At 33.0% G+C, this 14,725-nt stretch overlaps 2 protein-coding genes across 4 annotated transcripts; one reads left to right on the top strand and one right to left on the bottom strand.

Annotated features, from left to right (window-relative positions):
• Positions 1 to 528: 528 nt before the first annotated feature.
• Positions 529 to 6,240, bottom strand: LOC128388586 (myosin-G heavy chain-like). Its single transcript, XM_053348010.1, has 2 exons — positions 5,037 to 6,240; positions 529 to 3,264 (listed from the first exon to the last, which is right to left on the bottom strand). The coding sequence occupies exons 1-2, from the start codon at positions 5,468 to 5,470 to the stop codon at positions 1,734 to 1,736; spliced, it is 1,965 nt and encodes a 654-aa protein (XP_053203985.1). The 5' UTR covers positions 5,471 to 6,240; the 3' UTR covers positions 529 to 1,733.
• A 281-nt stretch (positions 6,241 to 6,521) lies between these two features.
• On the top strand, positions 6,522 to 14,403 carry LOC128388579 (serine/threonine-protein phosphatase 4 regulatory subunit 3A-like). 3 transcript variants are annotated; one of them, XM_053347997.1, is made up of 10 exons: positions 6,522 to 6,720; positions 6,872 to 6,898; positions 7,038 to 7,251; positions 7,532 to 8,554; positions 8,763 to 8,900; positions 9,019 to 9,280; positions 9,460 to 9,775; positions 10,053 to 10,246; positions 10,332 to 10,486; positions 12,189 to 14,403. In XM_053347997.1, exons 3-10 carry the CDS (start codon positions 7,054 to 7,056, stop codon positions 12,288 to 12,290), a joined length of 2,388 nt encoding a protein of 795 aa, XP_053203972.1. In that variant the 5' UTR covers positions 6,522 to 6,720; positions 6,872 to 6,898; positions 7,038 to 7,053; the 3' UTR covers positions 12,291 to 14,403. The 3 variants fall into 3 exon arrangements, with proteins under 3 accessions (XP_053203972.1, XP_053203973.1, XP_053203971.1); XM_053347998.1 differs by lacking the exon at positions 6,872 to 6,898 and having other exon boundaries at positions 6,523 to 6,720; positions 12,192 to 14,403; XM_053347996.1 differs by lacking the exon at positions 6,872 to 6,898 and having other exon boundaries at positions 6,523 to 6,720.
• Positions 14,404 to 14,725: the final 322 nt, after the last annotated feature.

The raw sequence follows: 14,725 nt of genomic DNA, 5'->3' as shown, positions 1-14,725 counted from the left end.
AATTAGTGACAAAGGTTCGATTTTTTGATTGATTTTCGTTTTTTAATTGAAAACAAATTGGACAATTAAAAGGATTTGGTTTTCTGTTCCTTGGAGTTTTTTGTGATCATTTGGATTCCTCATCCATTTAAATTACTTTTTTCATGTTGTTTTATTTACAATTTTATCAAATCAACAATTGAATCAACTTGATCTTATTGTAATTAAATTGTTCCAACAATTGAATTGATTGTCAACAATAATTGACAATTCCAGTGATAATCGTTTTCTTATCCAATTGGTTTCTGTGAATCAATGGTAATGATGATGATGATGATGATGATGATAGATTCGAGGCTATAATTACATGAGAGATATAACAATTAAATAATAGACAGCAATTAACGGAAGAGAGAGGTGATAATACAATTTAGTATTCATGAAGATTAAAACATAAGAAATGAAGTAACAATTAAGGTAAGAGAGAGAAAACAATCAATGATTAAACTAATAGAAATGAGAAATTAGGTAAATAATAATAATAGTTAATGACAATTAGTAAACAAAGTTTTAAATAAATCTAACAAAATGAATAAAACAAATTTTAACAACAATTTAGGATTAATTAAGCAATTAAATACAATGAGAGAGCTGAATACAATTAAAGAGATTACATTAAGTTAATCTTGGTGCTTTGACAATTATAACTATTTGATTAATGGCAATTACGAGATTTTTGTTTTTCCAATCAATTAGTTTGTTGTTACAATTTGAATCACATTCTGTTGTTTTCCATTGTTTTGATTTCTTGCAGTTAATTAGTAAATTAAAGTTAAATTACAAAAAAAAGCTACATGGCAATTGAAGGGATTTGCTAACAATTAGCAAAGATGAAAGGAATCAAAGTATTTTTTTTACAATCAAGATGCAATCAAAGGGAGTAAACAATTTAGAGAGGTGATGGATAATACATGGAATAAGAAAAACAATTAAGTTAATTGTTGAGAATCAAGAAATTAGAGGAAACAAAATATACAAATGAGAAGAAGAGATTTTGGTAAAACAAAACAATAATCAAGGTAATCAAACATAATAATTAACAGAAATACATCAATAAGGATAAGGTTTACTCCTTAATTGTTTCAAATTAAGTGAGTTTACAAGGCAAGGGTAGAGAATGATTAAGATAATTAGTCAATTGTGGTTTCAAGTAACAGAATTTGAATGAGACAATTCAATCAATGAAATTTTTCATCATTGATCAGTAATTAGTTGTTCCAGTGATGATAGTTAAAGTTATCATTGTAATTAAGGTGTAATTGCGATCAACAATTAAATGTGGTTTATTCTCTGATGATTAATTCCAATCTTGGATATAATTGAAAGTTTGTCGTGATCATGATGTTGGTTAATTAGATGAGAGGGAAACGAAAAATTAATTTACAATCAACAAAATGATAACAAAAAAAAGAGGTGATGATGATGCTAATTAATGAAGTAAATCAATGATGAATAGTATCAATTGTCTTCCATATGTGGTAATTGTTAAAGGACGAAAAATTGTAAATGTAATTGTAGATGAAAATTAGGCAATCATTTAGGATTTGGTTTGTTGGTCATTGCTTCAATTTGATTATAGTAATTAATTTGACTTGATTGTGTGAATTGTTCAGCAATTCAAAATTTGGTGATTAACAAATCGTTGTTGATTAATCTTTTTGAATGATGATGAGATTAATTATCAGCTGATTACATTAATCACTATCGGTTGCAGTGATTTTAGCAAAGTCTCGATTCTTGGATAAGTTAATTGTTAGACCATTATGATGACCATTAAGACCATTATCTCCATCATCATCTTCCTCTTCATCTTCTTCCTCATTTTCATCTTCTTCTTCCTCATCAGCTCGATGATGATCACCGTTAGAACCACCGACGACAATATCTTCCTCTTCTTCATCATCAAACTCCTCGAGAACACATTCCAATGGTGGTTCGTCTAATAGTTGAGATAAATGAGCTGAAGAGTTAATTAGATGGGAATTAAGCAATAAACCGGAAGAAGGACCTGAATGGCCTAAATAATGTTGCATCAGATCGCGTGAATTGATAAATGTTTTACCACATCCGGGAAAATCGCAGCAAAAGGTATCTTCTTCAATCGAGATATGTCTTCGTGTGGACAAATCTTTTAATTGGGTTGATGGTTGTTGTTGTTGTTGTTGTGGTTGAGGTTGATCATCTTCTTCTTCCTCATCACCATCTTCCAAAACGATCCAACTGATTGATTCACTTCTTGCTCGAGCAGCGGCAAGATTACGAGCTAAATTGATCAGTGCCGTTAAATCAGCGGTATTATTTAGGTTATTAAGATTGACCATTGGTGATGGATTGTTGTTACTATTAATGGTGTTCGCTTGATTGTTGGTTGGATTTTTCGTATTATTTTGATTCCTATTGTTGGTGTTGTCTTTATTATTACGATTATTGTTCATCCTATGGGTGATTATGTGACGATTCAGATGATATTGACGTTTAAAGCTCCACCCGCAGCCTGGAAATGTGCATGCATATGGCCTGTCATTGTAGATCATTGGGGTTTCAGCTGATCGATTGACGGATGTTGGTACCATTGAAGAGGATGACGATGAAGCGGTTGAAATCGATGTTGATGTGACTGCTGATGATGGAGATGAGGATAGAGATGAGGATGAGGAGGAGGAAGAGGAAGATATTTGTAGTAAACCATTACCACCATTGTTGATCGGTGTTGGTGTTGGGTGTAGACCGAAATTGGGTGTTAATCGACGATTAACCTTTGGTGCTGGTTTGGCCATTTTGTGGGTTTCTACTAAGTGTCGGATTAAATGGGAGTTTTTAGTGTAAGTTTTATCACAACCAGGTAGTGTGCAGGCATAGGGTCGAGGTGAACGTAAAAATTTAAGAGGATGAGGTGGCCTTAATAAATTATGAGAATCCTCTTTGTGTCGGATTAAATGGGAATTTTTTGTGTATGATTTGTCACATCCAATGGCATCGCAAACATAACGACGATGGTCAGATGAGGGAAGAAGAGGTGAAGATGAAAATGGGGTGGACAGTTTATTGGTCATTAGGGTTGTGTTTTCTTCATCATTCCATTCTTGGCCTTCCACTTTGATGCAAACTTCGGGTTCAACCAACGAGTGCACATGAAATAGGTGAATATTAAGCTCATTTTTGGTGTTGAATCGCTGCTTACAACCGGTAACGTAACATAAATGGAAACTGTAAGTTAAAGCCTCCCTAAAGACGGAAAAGGAAGTACAAGTGGAAAGAGAATGAAAATTTTAATTAGTCAATTATCGAATTAATTAGTGGGTTAGAATTTAATTAAATTGGCCAAATCTTTAGGATCACATCTCAATCATATCATATGCCCAAAGAGGGTCGTGATTATTGACCATTGAGGTGAACGTGCATTGATCTCGATTCGTTGACCCTCTTCCTCTTTTGGTTTCTCTTTCTAATTTACTCACTTTTCTCTCTCTCTCTTCTCAATACTTTCCCATTTTTTTCTCGCTTATTAAGTTGAATATTATTCTTGTTTACAAGCAACATGGAGTAGAAAATTGGAAATGATTGTGATAGTTTTTTTCTGCTTTTCATCAATTCTTGCTGAGTGAATAATGGTTGGTGTGTTTTTTTGTTACTTTAAGAGGTTCCAAGTGAGAGAGAGAAAGAGAGAGAGAGAGTCATTTGGCTACCTTTTTATGCTAACTATTTTATGAGTGTGTTAATACTCAACTTCACTCACACACTTTTACAAACAAACGAGTGCGGGGTTGACTGCAGGCAAGGTGGGTGGGTAGGTTAACGGTAATATAATGGTGAGTAAATATACATTTGACCGTTAGGATGTAGTTGATTCGGCTGGTGATGGAGGACAAGGAGCATGATTTAGATGTAGAAAGAGAGGGCATGATGATGAAAAGGCAGAAAGCAAAAGAGAAAGGAGAGGGAGAGAGAGAGTAATTGTAGAAGAGAAAAAAAGTAAAACAGAATGAGAGCAAAAGGGAAGGGAGGGAGAGCAAGAAAAGCAAAATTGAAAAGCAAAAAGGAAGATGTGAAAAGGAGCATTGAGGGAGAGAAAGAGAGAGAGAGAGAAAGGTTTATTCAATCATATTAGTGACCTAAATCTCCATGAAAATGGCTCACAAACAGAAACACTCACACACTCAGATACTCAAAAAACCAGAATGAAAGTTAAACGGGGCTAAACCAACTGAGAGGGAAAAAACCCTCCGAAAAGTTTTCTTTTTATCTTTATGCTGGAATGAAAGTGACGTCCGCTCCCTCTTATCTTCTGTCTCTCTCTTTCTCTCTTTTCTCTTTCATTTTAGTGTTCAATTTGCTCTCGCTCTTCCGTGATGGTGGAAAAGAGGATGAGAGTGAGTGATCGAGAAAGAGAGTGGATAGTGAGAGAGATAAAGATAATGAAAAGACAGAAAGAAAGTGGAAGATGGAGATAGTAAGAAGATGAAGAAAGAAATTGAACTAAAAGAAAGAGGTCAAGAAAAAGAGGTCGAGATGTGTTTTGTTTACGTTTTCTAACAAGATGACGAATACAAGACAGAACAAATTATCTTATTTTCTCTCTCTCTCTCTTCTCGAACTGGAAAAAAGAAGATGATAACATCTTAAACTCTCTCTCTCTCTCTTTCTCTCAATAAAATGAAGCCTTTGTTGCCAAGCTTAAGTCCAATTGAAATGAATGCACGAAGCTAATCCTATCTGGTTGATCGAGAGGTCAAAAGGGTGAACATGTTATAACTTTCAGTACATGTAAGGATAATAATATTGATGATGATGATGATGATGATGATTTGGCCAACAAAATTATTCTTTTCCTTGGAAAAGGTAAAATAAGTAAACAGTAACCAGTTTTATCCATAGGCTATGAAAGAAAAAAACCAGAAAAAGGAGGGGCTCTTTTCTCCTCCTTTTAGGTTAGTTACTGTCTAAGGAAAAATGGACTTTACTCGATCATGGAAAGTGATTAATCTTCATCCACTAACCTTAATTTAAACCCTTGACCAGAGGATTGGACTGGAGTTGATGTTGTTGTTACTTGTTGTTGGGGTCCATTGGTTGGTGTTTTATTTGTGGCTACCTTTTTGTTAATCGATAAATTGTCGTTACTATTGTTGTTGTTGATTGAAGATGGATTATTATTATTGTTGGTATGATGGTTATTATTTGATCTAGAATTGGAGGTGGTGTGGGTTGGCTTGAAACCAGGGTGAACTCGCTCATGATGACGAACTACATGATTGGTTCGAGTGAAAACCCATTGACAACCAGGAAAACCACATGGATACTTCCGTATTTTAGCTTTATCAATACATCCATTGGGTGGAAGAATAGGCGGTGGAGGCCTACAATTGGTCTTTTTAACTACCGGAAACAGAAGTTTATCAACAACATAGGGTGTCGATTGTTGGTTAAACATTGATGATTGAATGTAGGGTTAGAGAAAGAGAAAAGTGTGAAAATGGGTGAGAGAAAATGCCGAAAGAGCGAAAGCTCCAATTACTTTTGCGTTTTTTATCTGCTTTACAAATATAAGATTTAGCTTTATAAATATTTTTCTCTCTCGCTCTCTCTGTGTCTCTTTCCCTCTCTCCGAGACTTCCTTGATTTTCTCTCTGAGGAAAAGAAAATGAGAGACACCCACTGGTGGAAAATGGCCAACAACCAGTACGAAAGTAAAAATCACCAAAACTGTTTGAATGAATGTTAATCATACAACATGAAAGTATTCAAGATGAAAAGGGTAACCACACATACACAAAGTATCTAAAAATTGAGACCAATTTTTGAGGATGATGATGGTGATTGAGAGAGAAGATAATTAGTCGATGAAGAAAACAAAAATCGAAGGTCGAATATTATCCAAATATTATTATTATTGTTTCTATAAATTATCACAGAGAAAAAATTAAAGAGAAATGGTAGAAAAAAAGTAAAGATGGTGAAACAAGACACACGAACGAGGAGAGCAAAGGAGAGCAAATGTTTAAGTAGAAGAAGAAAAAAAAACAAAAAGATAGAAAATGAAACTGATTGATGGAATATTATTATTATATTCCACAGTAGTTATTACACACACAGTTATTATTATACAGGGTGTTAGATAATAAATCGTTTTGATAATAATAATAATAAAAAGACTTCACTCTATGCGCGAGACAAGAAACAGAAAAATAAACCAAGAACAGAAAATGTTTGTTGACATTTGCGAACAGTTTTTTTCCTCCACTCACCAGATGGCACAATTTTCAATTCGAATTTTTCTTCTTTTTAACAACTAACGACATCTAATGGAAAGTTTCATCACTCAAATGAAAACTTCTCTTTTGTTTTTCTCCAATCTACCAACAGATGGAGCTACTTATTGATAGAATTTGGAAATGAACGGTCACCGCCATCTGGCGAAACTTCTCCTCACTAAAACGTCGCCATTTTGGTCAAATCAGGAAAGAGAAAAATTTTTTAGTCTTTCTTTTTGATTTTCTATGTTGTTGAAATCTTCACCTCGGTGTTTAAAATAGTTAATTTTAATAGAGAAATAATTATTTCTTTTGTGTTAATTAAATTGTCTTTTAACGAGTGTACAACAATTCACCTTTAAAAGTAATCACTTTTTCTTTTCTTTTTGTATTTAAACTAAAGAACCAAAAATACTAATCCATAACAAAGGTAGGTTGATGTTATAACCTTATAACTATAATGTATTTGTATGTGTGTGAGTTGAATGTATACAATGCCTTATATTTTTGACTATTCATTTAGACCCTTAATTATTTGCATCTTTTCATTTTGTTTATTTAAAATTTGTTGTTTTCATTAGAACTGCAATTATTGTAATTTAAAGAAGGTAAATTAATTATTTCTATTTGTATTTTTCTTTTCGCTTCTTTCTGCTCCTTTTTCTTCTTCTCTCTTTTTCTCTTTCTTTATTTTTTTTCTCTTCTCTCTTTTTCTCTTTCTCTCTCTCCGTTGGTAAAATTTTTTAGCATCTCGGACTTCAAGATGACAGATACCCGACGTCGGGTTAAACTTTATGCTTTGAATGCAGATCGTCAATGGGATGATAAAGGGACTGGTCATGTATCATCTTCGTATGTTGACCGTTTGAAAGGAATGTCTCTTTTAGTCAGAGCCGAGTCAGATGGGTCTACCCTTCTCGAGTCAAGAATTCAACCTGATACCGCCTATCAAAAGCAACAGGTAACAAAAAGACGCTTAATTATTCAATCAACTAACCATCGTTTCTCTATTACATTAATATTTAACTTTCCCATCGTCTTCTCTATTTGTTTATATTATTTCTTGTTTATCTTTGACAATTTATATTTTAAATATCTAATCCTTTCTCTTCTCTCTCTTCCTCCCTCTCTCTCTCTCTCTCTATCTATCTATCTCTTTTCTCTTCCTCCCTCATTCTATTCTCATTGTTTTTCCTTATTTTAACGCATATTTTATCTTTTCTTTTCTTCTGACCCTAAAGGATACCTTAATTGTTTGGTCTGAAGGTGACAATTATGACTTAGCTCTTAGTTTTCAAGAAAAAGTAGGATGTGACGAGATATGGGCGAAAATATGTCAAATTCAGGGTAAAGATCCATCAGTTGATCATACTCAAGAACCAATGGAAGAAGAAGATGAACGTTTTGAAGAAACTTCTGATGCCATTGAATTACCTCCATGTGAAGTGGATAAATTAGAAGAATTAAATGAACTAATCGCCAGTTGTCTTGTTCACCCAATGAAAAGAGAGCGACTCGCTTTGGCACTGGAAAATGAAGATTATATTAAAAAGCTTTTAAAACTTTTTCATCAATGTGAGGAAACCCATAATGTTAAATCTCTCCATAAGCTGCATGAAATTTTTAAGAATGTATTCTTACTCAATAAGAATCCTCTTTTTGAAGTAATGCTTGGAGAAGAGACACTTTTCGACGTTATCGGTGTTTTCGAATATGATCCCAATCAACCACAACCCAAACGACATAGAGAATATCTTAAATCTGTTTCCCGGTTTAAAGAAGTAATACCCTTTGGAAATGCTGAATTAATTAACAAGATTCATCAAACCTATAGAGTGCAATATATTCAAGATGTTGTCCTACCAACACCAACAGTTTTCGAAGAAAATATGCTATCCACCCTTAGTTCTTTTATATTCTTCAATAAGGTTGAAATTGTTTCTTTAATACAAGAGGATGATAAATTTTTACGTGAACTGTTCGCTCAAATAACCGATGAATCTACCAATGTAGATAAAAGGAAAGATCTTGTTCTCTTTCTTAAAGAATTTTGTACATTTTCCCAAACCTTACAACCTCAAGCAAGAGAAAATTTCTTCAAAGCCCTTTCAACCCTTGGAGTGCTCCAAACCCTCGAAGTAACCCTTTCGCTGGATAACATTGCGATTCGATCAGCGTCTGTTGATATATTAACCTATGTTGTTGAATATAGTCCATCTATGGTTCGAGAATATGCCCTTAAACAAGAAGGAAACTGTGATGAGGTAAGTTTATCTTTCTTGTTTTTTTTGTGCATTTCCATCATTCGTTTTTTTCTCAACGATTTACAAAAATTGAGTAACATTGTTTACACCCAAGAACAACGTTAAACCCATAACACCAGAACGAAAAGGAAACCTATCTTTATCTTCATCTCTTTTTTGGTAAACATTGTTAACCTTTTTTTGTTTTTTTTTGTTTTATCTCTCATAGGATCAGTATATTATCAATGTAATGATTGATCAAATGATCTGTGACCCCGACCCTGATCTAGGGATGGCAGTTCAATTATCAAGTATATTACGGCTTCTCTTGGATCCCGAGAATATGATTACTGCCTCCGCTGTCAATGTAATTATTGTTTTCTTATCTATTTAGTTTTACTATCGATCATTATTACTCACTATTTTTTACTTCATATTTTTACCTGTGTGTATTTTTTCATCTTTTTTGTCTCTCAATATTACAGAAATCAGAGAAAAACGACTTTCTTGTCTATTTTTACAAACACTGTATGCATGTGTTGGTTGCTCCTGTTTTAGCAGCTACATCAGATGAGAGACCGATCAGAGAGGATGGTAGAATGGCTCAGCTTCTAAGTATAATTCTTGAATTAATGTCATTCTGTGTCGAACATCATTTGTATCATATTAGAAATTATATTATTCAACGTGAACTTCTAAAGGAAATATTGGTTCTCATGATGTCAAGACACACATTCCTGGTGCTCAGTAAGTTTCCCTTCTTCTTTTTTTCTCTTCTACTGTCATTATCAACATTCATTCATTCAAAACATAATATCGATTTTTTTTGCTCTTCTATTCATCATCATCTCATTTCCCTCTTTTTTCTTCTTTTTTTCCTCTTTCTCTTCTCTCTCTATCTTCTTTCTCCTACTTTGTTCTTTTAGGCGCACTTCGATTTCTGCGCAAGATTATCGGTTTAAAAGATGAATTTTACAATCGACATATAATAAATGCTAATCTATTTGCACCGGTTGTTGAAGCCTTTAAACAAAACAATGGACGTTATAACCTTCTTGATTCTGCAATAATTGAAGTGTTTGAATTCATTAAGACGGAAGAGATTAAATCTCTCTGTGTGCATATTGTGGAGGTTTTTGGTAAATACTTGGACCAAATTCAATACGTTGGAACCTTTAAAGGATTACGGCAACATTACGAACAATATCAAGATAAACTAAAAGATAGAAATTCGTTAGAAAGGTTGGTTTTTACAATTAATTTATCATTTTCATAGTTGAACTTTTTTTTTCTCCTGTGGGTCGATTTTTGCATTTTTCTTCTCTCTCGATATAATTGAGTTTGCTCAGTTTCTATCATGATTCTTTTTCTTGTCATACTGATGCTCCTGTACATTTTGAGCCTTCACCTTTAGCTCAATCGATTTTGTAAATTACTCTGGTTGTGTCCATGTGAGCTTTCACTCAACATTTTATGTTATTAATTTTATTTCTTTCATTTTTATATATCTTTTTTCCAGCTCACCAGTTATTATGAGAAATGAAAGGTTTAGACGTGATCCACGTCAATTGGATGAAGATGAAGAAATATGGTTTAACAATGACGAAGAGGAAGATGGAATGGACAATAATCTACAAGGATCATTAAGCTATAAACTAGAAGCTGAATTTGACCAATTCAACAAGAAGATATCTGAAAAAAAGTCAACTTTAAGTAATTAATAAATAGATTTATATATTTAGATTATGTTCGAGCATATATATTTTATAAGATTCTAATTGTTTTCCCTTTTTTTCAGGTTTATCTTATGCAGATTTAGAAAATGTTAAAAAATATAATGATCTTGATGTGAAAACAATGAATAGATCAACGAGCCCTCGTAGGACAACTCCATTAACTGCCTCACAGACATCACCTAGTTTACCTCATGTGGAAGTTCAAACCACTCGTAAGGTACGTTCAAAGGTCGAGATCCATTTCACATGGTCAGCATCTACTCGCCACAAATAGCAGAATGGAAAAGACAAGATCTGAGAGAAACAAAACATCCCAAGTTTTCATTGTATTGGAATTCAATCGAAAAGATTTTTTCTTTTTAAATGATTAGTTAGCTCAATCTACTCTTCATCTTTACTACCTTTGTGTTTTTCTTCTCATCTTCAGTCTCTCTCGCTCGCTCCCTTTTCTCCTATTATCTGTTCTCCTTCTGTGACCAAAGTTCATCTCAAGTGACTGATTGTATAATTGATTACATCAATACTACAATTACTGTGATGCTTTTTGCCTCTTGTTCATTTGCTCTCTCCCTCTCTCTCTCTCCCTCTCTCTTACTTTCTCTCAATTCTCGTTTATATTGTTGTGTAGAGGTCAATCATAATCACGAAAGGTCATTACCACCATTCTAGCAGCAGATAGTAAGAGAGAGAGAGAGAGAGAGAGAGAGAGAAGAAAAGAAGAAAGAACGTTTATCCTTTCATTACAGTTAAGCCTTAAACATAACGATGTTTAATTTGATGTGTATTTAATCATTTGATTTTCTTCCTCTTTCTCTTCAAGGTGCAAACTCTTTTGTTTCACTCATTTTTATTCTCTTAATGGTTAAAGCAACTGCCTCTAAGAAGGAATAACAAAGGCAACTAATTAGAAAGTTGTGCTTTTTTCCCTTCTCTCTTTAGCAAGAAGTTCTTTTCTCAATATTTTTACATTCTAATAATCTACTCACTATTTTCTTTTTTACTCATATTTCTGTGATCTTCCCATTTTCAAGGTTGATTTTTTTTCTCTCTTCCACTGATAATTAGGTCTGAAAAATCTTTGAGACTTTAAAGATGATATAATAATTACGATGAAGCAAGAGAAAGAGATAAGAAGAGAGAGCAGAACACAATTCTGAATCCTTTCTTGGTAAACCTTTGTGTCTCATTTACAATTACAAGAAAGAGAAGAAGCAGAAAAACATCAACAGTAGAAAGATGAAGATGAAAAGGGGAAAATAAGATGAACATAAAGAGAAGAGAGGGAAACACACAGATCATTGCTTGTGTGTCTGTTTTTTTCTCTCTTCATCCTCAAGTTCTGAGGATGAAGTAGAAGCAACAAAAACACGATTAACCGGTTTTGTTACGTCACACGACCTACACGTTAATCCCGAAAATGATCAGATCGTGGTAACTGGTTTTGTTGTGAGGTGTCGCTTTTCCCTCTCTCTCTCTTTTTCTTTTTCTTGTTTTTGTTTTTCTTTCTCATTCAATTATGCAATTAATTTTCTCCATCATCTTCCTTTGTTATCGTTACTGATTAATCTTGGATAATTTTACGATATCACAATCATTCAGATATCATTAAGCATCTTTCATTGTCATTAGAAACCGATACTGTAAATATAACCGCAATTAAGACTTTGTTTGATAAGATGTAGCTTTTTCATTTGACAGATGATGTTACTTTTTAGTTTTTTTAGGTGTGGCTTTGTTTATATACGTTAGAATACATTTTTTGTGTATATGTGGCTGGAAAATACTTAATATTTTTCTCAGTTTGGAGCTTCTTCACGCGAGAATATTTTTTGTTTTAAAATCAATTTAATCACTTTTGTAATTATTATGTTTTCATCTAATAATTTTTACCTTTTATATTTTTTCTTTGTATTTTTAAGCAGGGAGGCCTAGTGGATTATCCTGATGAAGATTCAGATGAGGAAGACAATGGAGACGAGGGAAACTTGGCTCACACTAAAAGAGCGAGATTAAGCTCTTAGTAAATAATTAATTATCTAATTTTGTTCATATATATTATTATTATATTATTTACCTTAATCAAATCATCTTCGCCAAATTATGTGAAGCGGTAACATACACAAAGAGCAAGCAAAGAAAAAAAACAAAAAAAAATCCAAGCGAACGATTTTTTTTACACATATTCTTAGCTTACAATTTAACAAAGTGCTAAATTAATTGCCAGAAGACGAAGGGAAAATTGAATCATTTTTTGTCGATCAACAAATTCGTCTAAAAGCAATGCAAGAAACATCAACCCAGCGATCAGACCCAGAGGAGTGGAAAATATCAACACCGACTGATCATTTTTGCCACCACCATAAATCACCAACATCAACAACAAGTGAAGACTAAAAAGCAAACAAGGTTTACCATCGTCTTTGTGAAATTTTTTTCTTTTCAATGTATGGAGATGTTCATGTTGGTACAAGGCATATGAAAAACACTCGAGGCAAACACACTCGGAAAGATATTGGCACTCCAAGTATCGGGATTCTAATGATCAGCTGATTTAACACGACAGAGAGACAGTTTTTCCTTCAGCAGTAAATGGACTCAAAGTAAAAGTGTATTATCAACTCACCAACTCCCAAGTCTGATTTTACCAGTCAAAAGAAAAACGATTGTCTCTTCTTCTCTTTCACTCTATTTCTCTCTCTATGACTCTATCAATTCTATCTCTTTTTCTCATATACCTTTATTATCATTGTAAAAAGTGTCCATCATGTCCAACAACAACTACTACTACAAAAAAAACGCATAGTCGCATTTACTAAGTTTTTTTGACGCTGATCAAGTATTGACTAATTTCAGCGACCTTTCCCCCTCCTCCTCCTTCCTAATCAACTCAACAAAAACAAAAATGACCACATCATCTTAGCCAGTCTGATCAATCTCCTTTCACCCTCTATTCTTCCATTTCACTATTCTCCTCTCAATCTTCACTTATCATCATCAACTTCATCGTCGTCATCATCATCATCATCATCTAGCATCAACTCTCTATTTCTTTGCTTACCTTTAATCTTCAATTACAATACCAGCAACAATTTTCGCGCAAAATCTCAGTCTGCCTTGGAGCGCAAATCCCTCTATTCTATTTCTTTCTTCATATATCACTTATCTCTCTCTTTCTCTCCATGTAATCATCTCTCTCTCTCTCTCTCTATCCTTATAAGACAATATTGTGTACAAAGTTATTTAAGATAAAAAAGCTGCGTTAATTTAAATCAACAATTTACCCGAAAACTTTATGATAATCAACACTTTCTCCTCTTCTATGGCAACATGATGTTCACGCTATGTCCAAACAACAGGATCTTTTTTTCACTTTCCATCAATGATTTTCTGTTATTTGATTGTCAACAGTGAAAAACTAATCAACTAAACGAGAGAGCAAAAAATTAATGATGCTAATGATGATTGAATTAATGCTACAAATCAAAAGGAGCTGTTGATTTGATCAATTTCATCTCTCAGCTACACTACTCACTCAAAAAGAATTCAATTAATTGTTGTCATTAATTATAAACAATTCTAACAAACAAAACTTCAAGAATCGTGGCTCAGTTGATTGAAATTAATTTTGGATTATGATTATTGAAGAGTTAATTGTTAGTTGATTGTCTCTCTCTCTCTCTCTCTCTGGCAATTAACTTTCTCCTCCAAATAATCTCTGAGAAAAGCCTTTTAAATTTGCCTGATTATTTGATTAACCGATTGTTTGAAATGTTTTCTCTGTTTTTCTAAATCAAACAATCAACTGATCACCAAACAATTAATTGATTACCATTAATTTTTACCTTCGATAAACTTGATCAACTCCTTGCCTGTATTATCTTGCCATCAACACTGGAGCTGATTTAATTTGGATTATGATGACAAATTAACTAAAAGATGATGATAATTATCTTGCCATAGATGATGATGATTTAAATTGTTTTTAAATTGATTGTGTTGATTAAGGAATCAAATGTTTTTTTCAATTGTTTCTCTACAATCGGTAATCCATTCAGAGGAAGACAAAATTTTTACAGCTCTAATTAGGATTATAAATATTACATATGAAAATAAATCAACTTTTTCGAAACTTAATTGTTACGTTAATTACTGATCATTGATTAGTAAAAACAGAGCAGATTAACTCAGCATCAACAATTAACTCGTGTAAATATATTAACGGTATTTTCTTTTCTTGAATTAAACTTGAATATGATTGTTTATCATTCTAATTGTATTTGGTTTCTTAATCAATTACAATTAATTTGATTAATTGTTAATTGTTGACTATTATGTTTCAATTGTAAAGTTTTTCTTTTCTCTCTGTGAGGTAAATTTAATTTCCTAGTTAACTAGTTGATTTATTAAGTTAATTGTTAACAATACGATTATGTTTCTTGTCTATACAATTGAATTG

Source organism: Panonychus citri, unplaced genomic scaffold, assembly GCF_014898815.1.
Source record: "Panonychus citri isolate SS breed McGregor unplaced genomic scaffold, ASM1489881v1 Contig00100, whole genome shotgun sequence".
NCBI lineage: Eukaryota > Metazoa > Arthropoda > Arachnida > Trombidiformes > Tetranychidae > Panonychus > Panonychus citri.
This window is presented reverse-complemented; position numbering and strand designations above follow the sequence as displayed.

Bases quoted from the DNA above. Each gene is read 5' to 3' on its own strand.
- LOC128388586 (XM_053348010.1), bottom strand. From the start codon at position 5,470: ATGTTTAACCAACAATCGACACCCTATGTTGTTGATAAACTTCTGTTT. The intron at 3,265-5,036 runs GTTAGTGGATGA...TTCCGTCTTTAG, and splicing joins GGTCAAGGGTTTAAATTAAG to GGAGGCTTTAACTTACAGTT.
- LOC128388579 (XM_053347997.1), top strand. From the start codon at position 7,054: ATGACAGATACCCGACGTCGGGTTAAACTTTATGCTTTGAATGCAGAT. The intron at 8,555-8,762 runs GTAAGTTTATCT...TATCTCTCATAG, and splicing joins AAGAAGGAAACTGTGATGAG to GATCAGTATATTATCAATGT. The intron at 10,247-10,331 runs GTAATTAATAAA...CCTTTTTTTCAG, and splicing joins TGAAAAAAAGTCAACTTTAA to GTTTATCTTATGCAGATTTA.